Source organism: Xenopus laevis, chromosome 5L, assembly GCF_017654675.1.
Source record: "Xenopus laevis strain J_2021 chromosome 5L, Xenopus_laevis_v10.1, whole genome shotgun sequence".
Classification (NCBI taxonomy): domain Eukaryota; kingdom Metazoa; phylum Chordata; class Amphibia; order Anura; family Pipidae; genus Xenopus; species Xenopus laevis.
Genome location: NC_054379.1, coordinates 160397099 through 160411335, shown reverse-complemented (window position 1 = coordinate 160411335; position 14237 = coordinate 160397099). Strand labels below are relative to the sequence as shown.

The window sequence follows — 14237 nt, the reverse complement described above, 5'->3', positions numbered from 1 at the left end:
TCTACACAAGTTTTTAAGTGGGGGAGAATACAGAGCAGGATACAAATACTTCTAAAAAATGAAGCACCACAAAAATGATTGTAAATTCTATGTTTGTGTTTTGTTTCAATTTTATTTTCCAGTTATGGAAGAAATACGGCCCTGTATTCAGCATACAAATAGGAGGCCAGAAGATGGTTGTGTTGTGCGGATATGAAACAGTAAAAGACGCTCTTGTTAATTATGCAGAGGAATTTTCCGAAAGGCCAAAAATACCTATTTTCCGAGATATATCGAAGGAATACGGTAAGTCAATCAAGTCTAACAATTCTGTTCTTGGCAATTTCAATTTGCTCATTATTGCTCACAGACCAAAGAACCGATTCTCACATACAGTATCATCCAACACACATAGACACGGGGAGGCTTATTTATGAAAATTCAAATCTGAGAATTTTAATATTTTTCCATTTTAATTTTTTTTTTAAATATTACAAACATTTCTAAATATAATCTAAAAAACAGAAACCAAAGCTTTAGATTTGATATTTTAGCATTTTTAGCACTAAATAAATATTGAAGATTTGTTTTGGAAACTATAATTCGAATTTATGAGTTTTAAGAATTTGATAGCAGATAGAACCAGTTGGTCCATCCAGTCTGCCCATTAAATGCTTACTTCAAGTTTTCTTTTGAACCCTTCAGATTGCTTTGTGTCTTTCCCATGCATGTTTGAATTAATCCCATCACATCTTGAGGAAGGTTATTCCATATATTTGTCACCTTTTCTTTAAAGGGAGTTAAGAAGATGAATCCAATAGTTGCATGCTCTATACATTGCAATGCCACAATGAAACTTGACCACCCAAGTCCTCCCAAGTCATTCCTTGTAACATAGTTTTCAACTGCTGCATAGTCATAAATTTATAACCCCTATTTTAGACTAATTGTTTTGGTGGATGATTTTGATAACAATATTATCAACAACCAATGTTGGAAAAAGCTTACTTTCTATGTGTATTTTTCGAAGGGGAAACCATTTCTAAACTGTAAATGTAAATTAATGTTCAGGTGTTCTATTTTCTCACGGTGAGAACTGGAAAGTGATGAGAAGATTCACTCTTTCAACCTTAAGAGATTTTGGGATGGGAAGGAGTTCCATAGAAGACAGAATTAATGAGGAATGTGATTTCCTGGTGGAGAAGTTTAAATCTTACAAAGGTTGGTCTGTTTATACTGTATGTTTATTTCAGTAGTGATGTTGGTCTTTCTAGATTTGGATTATCTGCTTCAGAAGCCGGCAGGGTAAGGTGGCGGCGGGGAGAGCAGGAAGAAGAGCTCAACCCAGACCCGCCCGCCACCCACAGATGGGGGTGCGAGGTCGGCCCAAACCCGACCCGCGGGTACTGGCCAGCCCGCACATCACTAGTTGGATGGCAAGTGAGGGAATACAGGGTCATGGGAGATAGCTCATAGTACAAGTTGATCCAGGGACTGGTCCCATTGCCATTTTGAGTCAGGAAGGATTGTTTTCCCCCTCTGAGGCAAATTGGAGAGGCTTCAAATGTTTCATCTTTCTCTGGATCAACTAGCAGTTAGGCAGCTTATATATAGATGTAACGTTTTTGGACTATACAGGCCAACGGGTTTAACATCCAGCTAGTATACTAGAGCATAAATAGCTCGATATTTTAATTTTTTTCATTCGAAAATTCACCTCGACCTTTGATAAATCTGCCCTTAAAACTTAAGGCAGGGCCTTGGCAAATGGGAAGGATTATAGGTGCAATTTAGTGCAACTACAACTCCCATAGGCTACTGTGCTTTAACCAATAAAGTATTGGGTGCCAGGAGGTTCTTGCAAATCAAATAGAACAAAATAGCTTTATTTATCAGAGACAAATGATCCACAGGTTACTTACATCAGTAAAGAGGCATTTGCAGAATATACAGTATAGGCACACAGCTCAGACAGTGTATCAGAGGTGGAGGCAGGTGCATTCCCCGAGGATGTAGACAAGGCAGAACGACTTCCCTCCAGGCAGAAATACCTCACACGTGGTCTGGATCTCACCCAGTGGAGGGCTCAGGGAGGAAAACCTAAAGCCTGACACCCTATCCACTGTGTCCCTTTACTGTGGGCAAATCTTACAGCCTGGGAAGCTCCTCCCTGCTACACCTCCTTGATGGAGCACAAAGCTGCTCTTTCTCTCTTCCCTCTCTTGTCTTACTCTCCTAGAGAGTCTATAACAATATATTCCTGCCATTTACTAGCCTCATTCTCAGGGTCCCTGCTCCCCGACTTCCACACTAGAGGTTCAGGTCCCTCTAGTGCAAACTGGCTTTACTGAGCCTTGCTGTACCCAGGCTCCCTGGAAACACCCAGCTGGATCAGCAACCAGTAACCAAAGAGGAAGATCCACCCCTTCTCACTCACTCACAAAGTGTGACAGGATGTGATCTCAACACCTCTTGGCCAATAGCACAACTATGCAAATAACAACTAGGGAGATCAGGAAGTGTAGGGGTTTAAAGCCATAGGGGCACATTAACCCTATGGGTTCCTACATCTGATATATAAACACTGCACTCTTAACATTGATTCCATCAATTCATAGTGGCACCAATTTATTAAAGAAATCTGTTTCAGGGTATTGTATTTATTGTGCATCAAGGTAGTTTGGTGATGGAAGACAGTTCATCTTTAGATAATATTAAAACTGCAAGATGAGCAAAGGGTATAAGGAAGAAATAAATACTTGTATTTATTCAAGCAATACGTGTTGGTTCTTTTATTTCCCTAGGAAAGCCTTTTGAAAACACCATGATAATTAATGCAGCTGTGGCTAATATCATTGTATCTATTGTCCTTGGACATCGGTTTGACTATCAGGATCCCATATTTCTGAGATTAATGAGTCTAATCAATGAAAACATAAGGCTTTCAGGGAGTCCTACTGTCATGGTAAGCTGATGTATTTTGCTATTAAGCTTTGTTTCTTCCACTGTAAAAGGTTACTGGTTAAATTAAGGAATGTTGGCCTGGAACATAGTATTTGTACCTGGATAGAGAACTGGCTAAAAGATAGACTACAAAGAGTGGTGGTAAATGGAACATTTTCTAATTGGACCAGTGTTGTTAGTGGAGTACCGCAGGGCTCTGTACTAGGTCCCTTGCTTTTCAACTGGTTTATTAATGACCTGGAGGTGGCCATTGAAAGTACTGTTTCTATTTGTGCAGATGATACTAAATTGTGCAGAACTATAGGTTCCATGCAGGACGCTGCCACTTTGCACAGTGATTTGTCTAAGTTGGGAAACTGGGCAGCAAACTGGAAAATGAGTTTCAATGTTGATAAATGCAGGTTATACACTTTGGCAAAAATAATATAAATGCAAGTTATACACTAAATGGCAGTGTGTTGGGAGTTTCCTTAAATGAGAAGGATCTAGGGTTTTTGTTTTATATTGTGGTGAACCACAGTGCCTTCTTGGTACAGACAGGTGTCGTGCGGGGCTCTAGACTTTGGCGGATCACGACTTCTGCAGATCCGTTGGACAGGGCTGGCTGGATGATCACAGGCGCATTCTGGTCCATGTCTCCAAGATTTTCACCTTTATGATCGCGCTGCTGCTGCTGGGATTTTCAGGTCCAGCTGCTTGAGAATCTCCTGGTTAAAAGTCCTCAGTGCATAGACTGCGCCATTTGCAGGGTTCAGCGATACGTAGGTTGAAAACGGTGCAAAAATCATTATAGTCTCCACTAGTCTGTAAATAACTTAAGCATTGTGACCAAAGTCCGGTGGTGATATAAGCCCTGGGGGAGGGTTATATCAGCATGGAGACTTTGTACACTGGCTTTGCAAAAACAGGGGCATTGTCATTCTCATCACTCACCTGAATGGTGCACTGCTTAACAGTTTTAAAAGGTGATGACCCCAGGTCTTCGGCCACCACTCTCAGATTGTACTCTGCTATCTTCTCCCAGTCTAGAGCAGAGGTGGACACGATCATGTAGCTGTGCTGATCAGCGCTACAAAGCTCTCTTTGGCAGCTGCTTCGGTGATGTAGGTGACCCCGGCTCTGATAGAGGTAAGGGGGTGATGCTGATGACCGGGGTGTTATCCTACACACCAATGACATGAATGGGAGCACCAAGTCAGCATATTTGACCCCATCCGCTCAAGTCTGCATGTCTGTGTGGGCAGTGGCTGTTCTCTAAGATCTGAAAGCTCTAGCCTCTGGATGGAATTGACCCCCACAACTTCATCTGTAGCGATGTCTAAAGGAATCCTGGTACCCACCGACACTCTCAGACACCTCCACTGGTATGTCGGCGCTGGGGAAGCGAGGGCTTCCAGGGCTATTGTCATTGATGTCTCTCACCTCCCCATGGATCAACTTAAACTGCTCCTGGGCCAGACTGACCAATTCCGAGCAAGGTTACAATGAGGGGACTGCTTGCAGATGCACTCCCGGTATATCTGATCCCTGATGCTCAGCTGCCCATCTCTCCTGGATGTGGATAAGGAAATTGTTGAACAGCTTCATCAGTCGGAAACTTCCCTTGCCCTCCAGATGCAGATTTTCTGTAAAAGTCACTGTGCAAGGTTCCTCCTGCATGTAAGACATAGGGGCAAATTCACTAAGATTCGTAGTTGTGCCAGCGTCCACTTCGCTGCACTTCGCCAGGCGTATTTTCGCCAGCGCTACGCAAATTCACTAAAATCCGAAGTTGCGCTCAGGGGAAGCGTAAGGTTGCGAAGTTAGCAAAGCGAAGTTACGCTAGCGATGCTTAATTTGCATACAGCGCCAAATTCAAGTTACAATGGAGGCATATGTAGCATCACTACACAAGCCTGGGAAACCTTCAAAACAGCAAATAAAATGTTTATTTTGCCCTACACATGTGCCCACTCTATAGTTAAGGTGCCATGAGTTAGGAAATGTAGGGGGGATCGATCTTTTTCAGCCTATCACCCATAAAAAAAGAAACGCCAGCGTTTTTTGGGACTTAGAAAAGTTTTTTACTTTTTTGAAGCAATCCCTATCTACTCTATTGCACTTCGCCTGGTCTGAGGTAGTGAAGGAAGTCTGTCGTAAAAGGTAGCGTTCAGACAAATTCGCGCGTCAGTGAATATGCGTAGTTACGTCCGTTGCACAAATTCGCCAGGCATAAGGGTGTGAAGTAGCACTAGCGAATTTACGCCAGCATCCGTTAGTGAATTGGCGAATTAACGAAAATGCGCTACGCTAGCGAATTAACGCTAGCGTTAGGCGCTTCGTCCTTTAGTGAATTTGCCCCATAGCCCTCTTGCACGACACATGACAGCAAGAAACACAAACAGCACATTTTTTTTATCTGTCAATTTTTGCAGAGGTTTCACAGGTGGTAAAATACAAAAATTTGCTTTGAATTCCATCACTATTAAGCACCTAGGAGTATCTCTTGTTGTTCTAATTCTTCTTCAGTCAGTCCAAATAATTTATTATTCAACATTTAGTGTAGTGCCAATTCACTAGTATAATCTAAAAATGTCAAAAAGCTCACATGAATATTTAAGTGGTGCACATAAAAGAAAACTAAAAGCTGCTAAGCAACAACAAGTGAAAAATTTGTCAAGATAAATTACTATATTTCAAAAATCTGTCTCAAGCCAACCTTCAGATCAGGAAGCTCCTACCTCTCAGGAAAACGTTAAAGAAATAACATGTGATGGTGGATGTGGCTCTGAAATAGTTCAGGAGACACTGGTTAATGACACAGTCACCGCAGACTCAGAAAGAAGTGAATGTACTAATAATTCAGATGGAAAAGGCGAGGCCTAAGAACATTCTTTTATTCAATACAGACAGGGGTCTGTTTCCAGACAAATTAGATGATAATATGAAATTAAAAATGATCTCAGGCAAACCTGGTAGACCTCAAAGACCATTTCTAAAAGAATCAAAAACGAACAGATCTTCTAGCAGTGACTATTATTATAACCAAACAAAAGCAGGACAAAAAATAGAACGGTTATGGCTCTGTTATCCCCCTACTTTAAATTACATATATTGTGAACCATGTGGGCTGTTTTAAGATGAGGAGAACTCTGATGCTTTTCCACAAAATGCTTGACGTGATGGCTGCACGCACGATTGGCACGGACTGAGTAAAAAATGGAAGTACATCACACTTACATGCACGCCTTTTGCACAGTACACGGAAACAGAATAAAACGTTGCATTCTTTTTTGCATAAGGGCTTGAATAAACGGAAAGAAATTATCACTAGTGATGGGCGAACTTCCCCCGTTTCACTTCGCTGTCAAAACTCGAATTTTGACGGCCACACCGGCGTTAAAGTCAATGGGCGTCCGAATAGTGTTGAAGCGTGACGGTTGTGATGCAAGCGACTATTCAGACGCGCATCCAAATTTTTTCGAAGCCAGCTAATTTTTGTGGGGAGTTTCGTGAATTTATTCTCCAGCGGCAAAACGCGGAAATTCGAATTTATTCACCCATCACTTATTATCACTCATTTTTGGGATGTAATAAGAGCACTAACTACTAGCTCCCTGTGAGCCACATTTTAATATAAAAAAAGTTGGGTTGCCACACAAACAAAATTCCCGGGGTGTCCAATAAGGGCTGTAAATGGTTATTTGATAGCCCCTATGTAGACTGGCAGACAACAGGTAGGTCTGTTTGGAAGTACATATGGTCTTTATGCCTCCAAGTCTGGAAACCAAAAATGAGCACCTGCTTTGAGGCCACTGAGAGAGGGGTTATTAAGCAACATGTTACTCGCTAGCCACTGGTTGGGGGTCGCTGGTCTAGGGTAACCCAATATAACTAACCCAAATAACGTTCTCTCAACAAATTGCTGGTTAACTTGGTTGGTCCCAGTTTGAGCAAATCTTTATTCTCTATCTCCAATTATTTAGTGAAGCACAAACAAAGCATGAATACCCAATGGTCTTTCTAAAATGTAAATGTTTTGTGTGAATGACTCTTTTGAACTTTATTACATATTTGTTTTATCTTGTTTACAAGTTGTACAACGTGTTCCCATCTGTAATGAGATGGCTGCCTGGAAGTCACAAGACTATTGCCAAAAATGCAGATGAGAATCAAAGGTTCATTAGAAAGACCTTCACAAAACACAGAGATAAGCTGGACGTCAATGACCAGAGGACTTTGGTTGATGCTTTCCTTGTCAAGCAACAAGTAGGTATTACTGCAGGGGGGTATGTTTGTTATATTCAGTCATAGAGTGTGTCACTGCCCCATATAATATATCATTTGATGCTTCTGATGTACTTAAATGGGGGATATTTGTTAAGTGCTATATATACTAATAGGTGCACAATTGCCCCCATACATGAATCCATCTGTCATCAATGTGTCAGGATCAGCTGTGGCATTGATATGGATTAAAATTTACCTGCAACTTTCCTCCAATTACCTATGGGGGGGGGGGGTTAGAGACCTTGCCTATACTGTTGCCTGAGCAAACCGGTTCTGTGTGTAGAGTGGTGTTGCTCGAGTCAGGGTATTCCTTCTGTTGAGATTAGTGTTTTCAACTATTGGCCTGACTTTGATTTTTGCTAAAGCCCTTGGTACCACAATTGTTCTGATTCTTGTGTATGAACTGGCTCTGTTCTAGTTCCAGTTATCTGCTGAATCCCTGGCACTTTGACTTCATTGTTAATGACCCGGCTTGCCTTCTGACTCCACACATGTTAATTTCCTGATACCCAACTTCTGCCCTGTCTATTAACAGCTCCATCTTCTCCTGCTGCCTCCCCTAGTGCTCCTTCGTCCTGTGCTCCAATCACTTAAGCCTGCACACTGCTATAGCTGCAGGGAATATTGGACTGGGGCATTGGGGGTTCCCTGAGACTGACCCAAAAGGCTCCCCTTGCAAACAACAGGGTATCGGATGTGGGGCTCAGAGCTACATAACAATAGGGTCACAAAGGCTCCGCTTTCCTTGCCACTAGTATTACAGGCTCAGTCACTGGGGTCCAGTACAGTCCTACACAATGGTACATTCATCATAAGGATCAAAGTCCAGAATAAGGCAGCTCTGTTCTCAACACCAGGGCTGATCCTATCAAATGTGGGGCCCAATTGGGACCATGTTGGCGGGGCCCCTAGACAAAGTGTTGCTGGCTACTGACACACCAAGTATTTAGGAAAATAAGGGCATACAGGCACAAAATAGAAAAGAAAGGGGCAGACAAGGTAAGAGAGTGAGAGGGATGAAATAGGGGCACATAATAGGGGCACACAGGGTAAGAGAGAGAGGGAGGAAATTGGAGAGTGGACTGGGCCAATTATTTTGGGGCAGGCTGGGCCGATTCAGCTTGGGAGCAGGCTTGGTTGGATTGGGGGCAGGCAGGGCCTATCAAGGTTGGAGGAAAGCTGGGCCTATGAGAGTTGGGGGCAGGCTAGACCTATGAGTTGGGGGATAGGCTGGCTTATCAGAGTTGGGGGTGGGCTGGACCTATGGATTTGGGGATGGGCTGGACTCTCAAAGTTGGGGGCAGGCCAGGCAGCATCATGTGCTGAGGGAAATATTATCTGTGCTGCCCTGTGGTGCGGGGCCCCCAGAGGTGCGGGGCCCTATTCGGCCCAATTAGTCCAATAGGCCTAAGGCCGTCCCTGCTCAACACCTGTCCTAAGCAGGGTTTCATTTGGCACTTCTTCCTTGCTTGTCATATATGTGGGCACTAATGATGATCGGATCTGTCCTGTTTCTGTTTGCCAAAATGTGAAACGCAAAGTCAACGAACGTCAATTTTTTTTAAAGCGCAGCAATTTATTACGCGCCCCAATTTTTCTCACTCCAAAAAAAGTGAATGGGCGGACTTTCAATGTGAATCCATGGCTGGGGAAAATTTTGCTCATCACTAGTGGGCCCCTATGTACAGCATACACTGACAATGTTAACTCGCTGGGGCTTAGCTATTGGACTAATTATTATCAAAAAATATTGACAAATTAACTTCACAGGAAACCTTTTCTTCGCATTGGGAAAATTCACTTCTTTTTGCCAGTCAAAAATATCTGTAGTGAATCTTTTCCAATCTAAAAGCAGTAATGAATTATCTAAAACATTCATAGTCTGTGATCAAGAAATAGTCACTAAGTTTTGTGCAGATCTAATTCCAGACTGAGTTTTCTGACTGATTAGATTATCCCTAAATCAAATACCGGAAATACTAGTGCTGAGAAACAGATGTTACAAGGTTCCTTTCCCAGAAAACTTACAGTCCATGTTATGTTTATTGTAAAATAATGATAAAAGTAGTAAACTATAACATTTTATTCTTTGTGGACCATTTAAGTGGAATATTGTACTTGTCTGTATTACAGGAAAAGAATGTAAATGAACAGTACTTTCATGATGAGAATCTGACGATGATTGTGTCCAATCTGTTTGCTGCTGGAATGGAAACAACTTCTAGCACCATTCGGTGGGGCCTTCTCTTAATGATGAAATACCCAGAGATTCAAAGTAAAAAAAATACATTTTCATTTATCTTTCTATATCATTCCTATTACCATTTGCTAAAAAAATGACATGGCGGGTGGACAGGCCAGTAAATTGATCATTGTCCATAGTCTTCTGCTGAACTCAACATACCAGACCAATGTTATTTTGGCATATCTGGGATAATAGTTCCTAAAGGATCATACAGGTCTGGGATCCGTTATCTGGAAACCTGTTACCCTGAAAGCTCCATATTATTGAAAGACTTTCTCCCATTGACAACATTTTATCCGAATAATCCAAATGTTTTAAAATGATTTCCCTTTTTCTCTGTAATAATAAAACTGTAACTTGTACTTTATCCAAACGTAGAATTAATTAATCCTTATTGGAAGCAAAAACAGTTTGTGGCCGTTTATTTAACATTAACACGATTTCTAGTAGACTTAGGGTATGAAGATCCAAATTATGGAAAGATACACTATCATGAAAACTCCAGAATTCAGGTTCCAAAACATGTAATATATTTAAGAAATTATTTTAAATTTTTAATTAGGAATGCATTCACATATATGGCATGTCTGGTATAGTTAATATTTCAATATTACTTGAATTTGATCTCCTAACCACTGCAATTACCATTACGGCATTACAGAGAATGTCCAGAATGAAATAGAAAAAGTGATTGGACAGAGCCAGCCGCAAACTGAGCATCGTAAATCCATGCCCTACACTGATGCCGTTCTCCATGAAATCCAGAGATTTGGTAACATTGTTCCGATGAATCTTCCCCATGCCACTGCTCAGGATGTGACGTTTAGGGGCTATTTTCTTCCAAAAGTGAGTATAAAATAAAACATTTGCATATATTTATGTCAGAAGTGCATTTATGTACAAGTATGGGACTTGTTATCCAAAATGCTCGGGACCTGAGGTTTTCCGGATAAGGGGCTTCCTTTATTTTGGATCACCATACATTAAGGGGTCCATTTATTAGAATCAAATTTAGATTTTTTTTCATAAATTTTTAAAAATGTGTGGTTTTCCCATTTTATTTTTAAAGGCTCAAAAAATTTTCAATTTGTAAAGTGCAAAAACTACTAATACAAGACTTAGCCAGGTAAAAGTTGTCGAGGTCCTGGAGAAGTCAATAAGAGCTGGGCTTATCTTATTGGACTATTGGATTCAGACTTTTATAGGTTTTCGGATTTTTTTTCGCTAGGAATTTTCTTGAAAACTCAACATTTGTAGAGGTTTTAGAGATATTCGTATTTATTTAGTGCATCGTTCATCGTAATTTTTCGTTTCTGCTTTTTTAATTCAAATCTTTTAGTTAATGCCATGACATTTGTAGTTTAAGAGAAAAAAAGTGAGTTCAGTTGTGGTTTCAAAAACCTCTAAAACAACTAATATCCAACCTTTGATACATTATCCTCCACGTCTACTATAACATCTTTTAAACATTAAATAAACCCAATAGGATTGTTTTGCCACCAATATGAATTCATGCAATTGGTCACCGTCAATTATAATTATTATATTAAAATGGACTTTATGGGAGAAAGCCTTCCAGTAGCTCAGAGATTTCTGCATAATAGGTTTCTGGATACAAGATCCTTGACGAGCTGGAAGAAGACCTATTGCATTGTATATAGCAATCAAAGCATAGGTTGAATGGGGAGATAAATACCAATTTTGAAAGTTTGAACCTATAAAAAAAAGGGCAAACAATCCACATTCGCTTTCTTTTCATTCAGTGGTGATATATGGTGCCTTAGCATAACTGGTCCCAAGGGATGCATTAGAGTACTAAAGTATATTAGTATACAAGAAGACTTATACAAGAACTGGGAAACCCAAGCTACAAATGGGGACGCTTAGTGCCTATCTTGTTTACTTAAATTGCAATTTAAAAATGAATGGTGAAATTCAATCTCTTATACCTTTCCTTGGTCAAAGGAACTTTGATCAATCCAGCTTTCCTTAGATTATACTTAGTTCTATTATCAAGTAAACACAAAGTTATGCAATTGGTATAAATCTCCATTTCATGAATCTTAATCATAATCTCCTGTCCACATAATAATATATAAGGTGTTTAACATTGAACGCTGAATGTCTGTTTCTTAAATGAATACTGTTTTGTTATTAGATCATCGCAAAGGATATAAAAGGTCAAAAAACCCTTCTCTGTCACTGAAATTGTGATTGTTGACCCTGGGGGAAATTGTAAAACAGAGTGTTCACTGGAAAAATGACTCCCTCAATGTTGTGTTTCTTCTACTCCACATTCAGTAGTTTCACACACATGATTTATTATAGAATTCATTTTGTGTAGATCATACATGGTTTTTAAACATTTACTGGGACTGGTAGTGAGGCCAAGCAGATGGCCCTGTAGAGAATAAAATATATATGAAATATCCCCTCTGATGTTGTTTAAAAACTTATTTCAACCTGGTAGTCTGGTAGACTCAACACTGCTGTCCCATTAATAATAGAGAGCAGTACAGAGTGGTACATAAACTATTACAATTACAATAAACAGAATCAAAACAGAATTGATATTAAAGACAGAGTTTTGAGGGGATGGAAAACACATAACCTGTGCTTCACTTCTTCGGCTCCTCCTCCAAGGTTGTAGAGCTCCACCTTCAATGCTTCTGGCATAGCTCCAGCTTACAGTATGTAATTGGTTTCCAGAATTCCTTATGTTATTTACCGTAACTTCATCTTTCCTTCAGTGGAACATCATGGAAACTGCATGGTATTAAAGTTTTGAGGTATTTGAGTAACTGATTATGTTCCCATTATTAGGATAATAATCTTTCTTATGTGCAATCTTTTTAGGGAACTTTTGTGATCCCATTGCTGACATCCGTCCTGTATGACCAAACCCACTTTGAAAAGCCACATGAGTTTTACCCTCAACATTTTCTTGACTCTGAAGGCAACTTTGTGAAAAATGAAGCGTTCTTGCCCTTTTCAGCAGGTATGGCATCTTCCATATACATTCAATTTTGGCCATAAAAGTAGCAAAATAGGCAAATAAAAAGTTTGCTCCAGGTCAAGTTACCCACAACAATGAATATTACAACAACCCAGTAACCGAATGCAGGGGTAATTTACAAATCTATTTACAATGCAATCACAATATACAAAAAAGGGGAGCAAAAACACACTTCTTAGTGCTCAATTACACAGCAATTATATCCAAGGAATAACTAGCACTTCATGCTGGATGAAATGCAGGGTTGGTAGGTGCGGGGTATGCCCCGCTGTGCTCCCTAACTTGCTCATAATGAAAACAGTGCTGCCACATAGTGATGGGCGAATTTGTGTTATTCGCCGCCAGCGAATATATTCACAAAACGGGCGCGAAAATTCACAAGCATCCAAAAAAATGGGCGCCGTTTCGTGAATTTAGCGGGAAATTCGCAAATTTTTCAGCGAAGCAACACCGCGCAAATTCGCCCATCACTACTACAAAATGCACGTAGTCACAGTGTTGGCTTGCATAATCTTATTTAAAAAATGAACTTCAGAAGGGACACACTAGTTATGACAAGCTGTGAGTGGACAAGGACGGCAAGCTACTTCATTAACCAAGATGGAAATGACTAATAGATTGTAAAGAACATAAGGCTGCCTGTATTAATCTAACAGGTGATAGTAACTTGGAAATTTTTGCAGCTATGTTAAAATGTTAGATGGGGCAACTGTAGTCTTCTTTGTCCACTAGACAGACAGGCGACAAAATGCTAAGAACTGCGCGCCATTCATTCCTATCGTAAGCGCAATAGGAATCCTTAGGAACCAATTAGCAATCTGCATTCACTAGACTAATAAGAGATCATTTCTTAGCAAATGTGATACTTTACACCTATGTATTAAAATAAAGATTAGGATTAGAGTAAGTTGCCCAAAGAACCACATTATAGGATCCAAATGGCAATACAACTTTGGTACAACAATACACATGCCTCTGAATATTATTAAACACGGAATGATATCTGCTGAATTAAAAAAAGTCATATTTTATTTTGGATCAGGAAAAAGAAGTTGTGCCGGGGAGAATTTGGCTAAAACGGAACTCTTCCTGTTCTTCACAAGCCTCCTGCAGAACTTCACATTCCAGGCGTCTCCTGGAGAAGAACTTGATCTCACCCCTGCTGTTGGGATAACCACTCCTCCTCTGCCCTATAATATTTGTGCTTTGTCTCGTACATAGATTGTGCCTTTTATGCAAGTCCAAGGTAGAGACACCAATGGTGCAAAAATACTGATAAATGCTATTTAATTGTTCACTGCTTTCTTGTATAAAAAGAGGAAACAGGAGGAAATTATTAATAGCATACTGTATATAACATCTAGTTCTAGCTACAGATTACTGTTGTGAGAGTGAATGTCAGTTTCTTTGTTGGGCCTGAGAGGACTGAATCTGACACTATTCCTGTAGTATAATGTTGTGGGATGTCTCTCTCTTTTGGTCAAATAGAAGAATTTATAAACCTACTGAAGAGGACACAGGGATCTACTAGTGGTTTAGTGATTAGCAGTGTTAGGGTGAGGGTCCAGTTCAATTCTTGAGTCTTCTTGATTCCTTCTGTGAACAGTTTCCTGTCTGTTATTCTATTATTGATACGGGGGCTATGTATTTTAAAATGTCGTTGAGCAGACCAGATCTTTGCACACTGTTTTTATAGATTTTCTCACTTATTATTATTATTATTATCATTATTCACTGAAATAAATGGCACCACCATCACCCACA

The 14237-nt window shown here is 40.2% G+C and overlaps 1 protein-coding gene across 1 annotated transcript in view; it reads left to right on the top strand.

Annotated features, from left to right (window-relative positions):
- XB5952314.L (uncharacterized XB5952314 L homeolog) overlaps window positions 1–14237 on the top strand; it is a 21129-nt gene extending 6892 nt beyond the window's left edge. The window contains 8 exon segments of the mRNA NM_001089779.1: window positions 123–285; window positions 1051–1200; window positions 2784–2944; window positions 7018–7191; window positions 9346–9487; window positions 10119–10303; window positions 12314–12455; window positions 13516–14237. Coding sequence (NP_001083248.1) covers window positions 123–285; window positions 1051–1200; window positions 2784–2944; window positions 7018–7191; window positions 9346–9487; window positions 10119–10303; window positions 12314–12455; window positions 13516–13694 — 1296 coding nt within the window. The 3' untranslated portion in view covers window positions 13695–14237.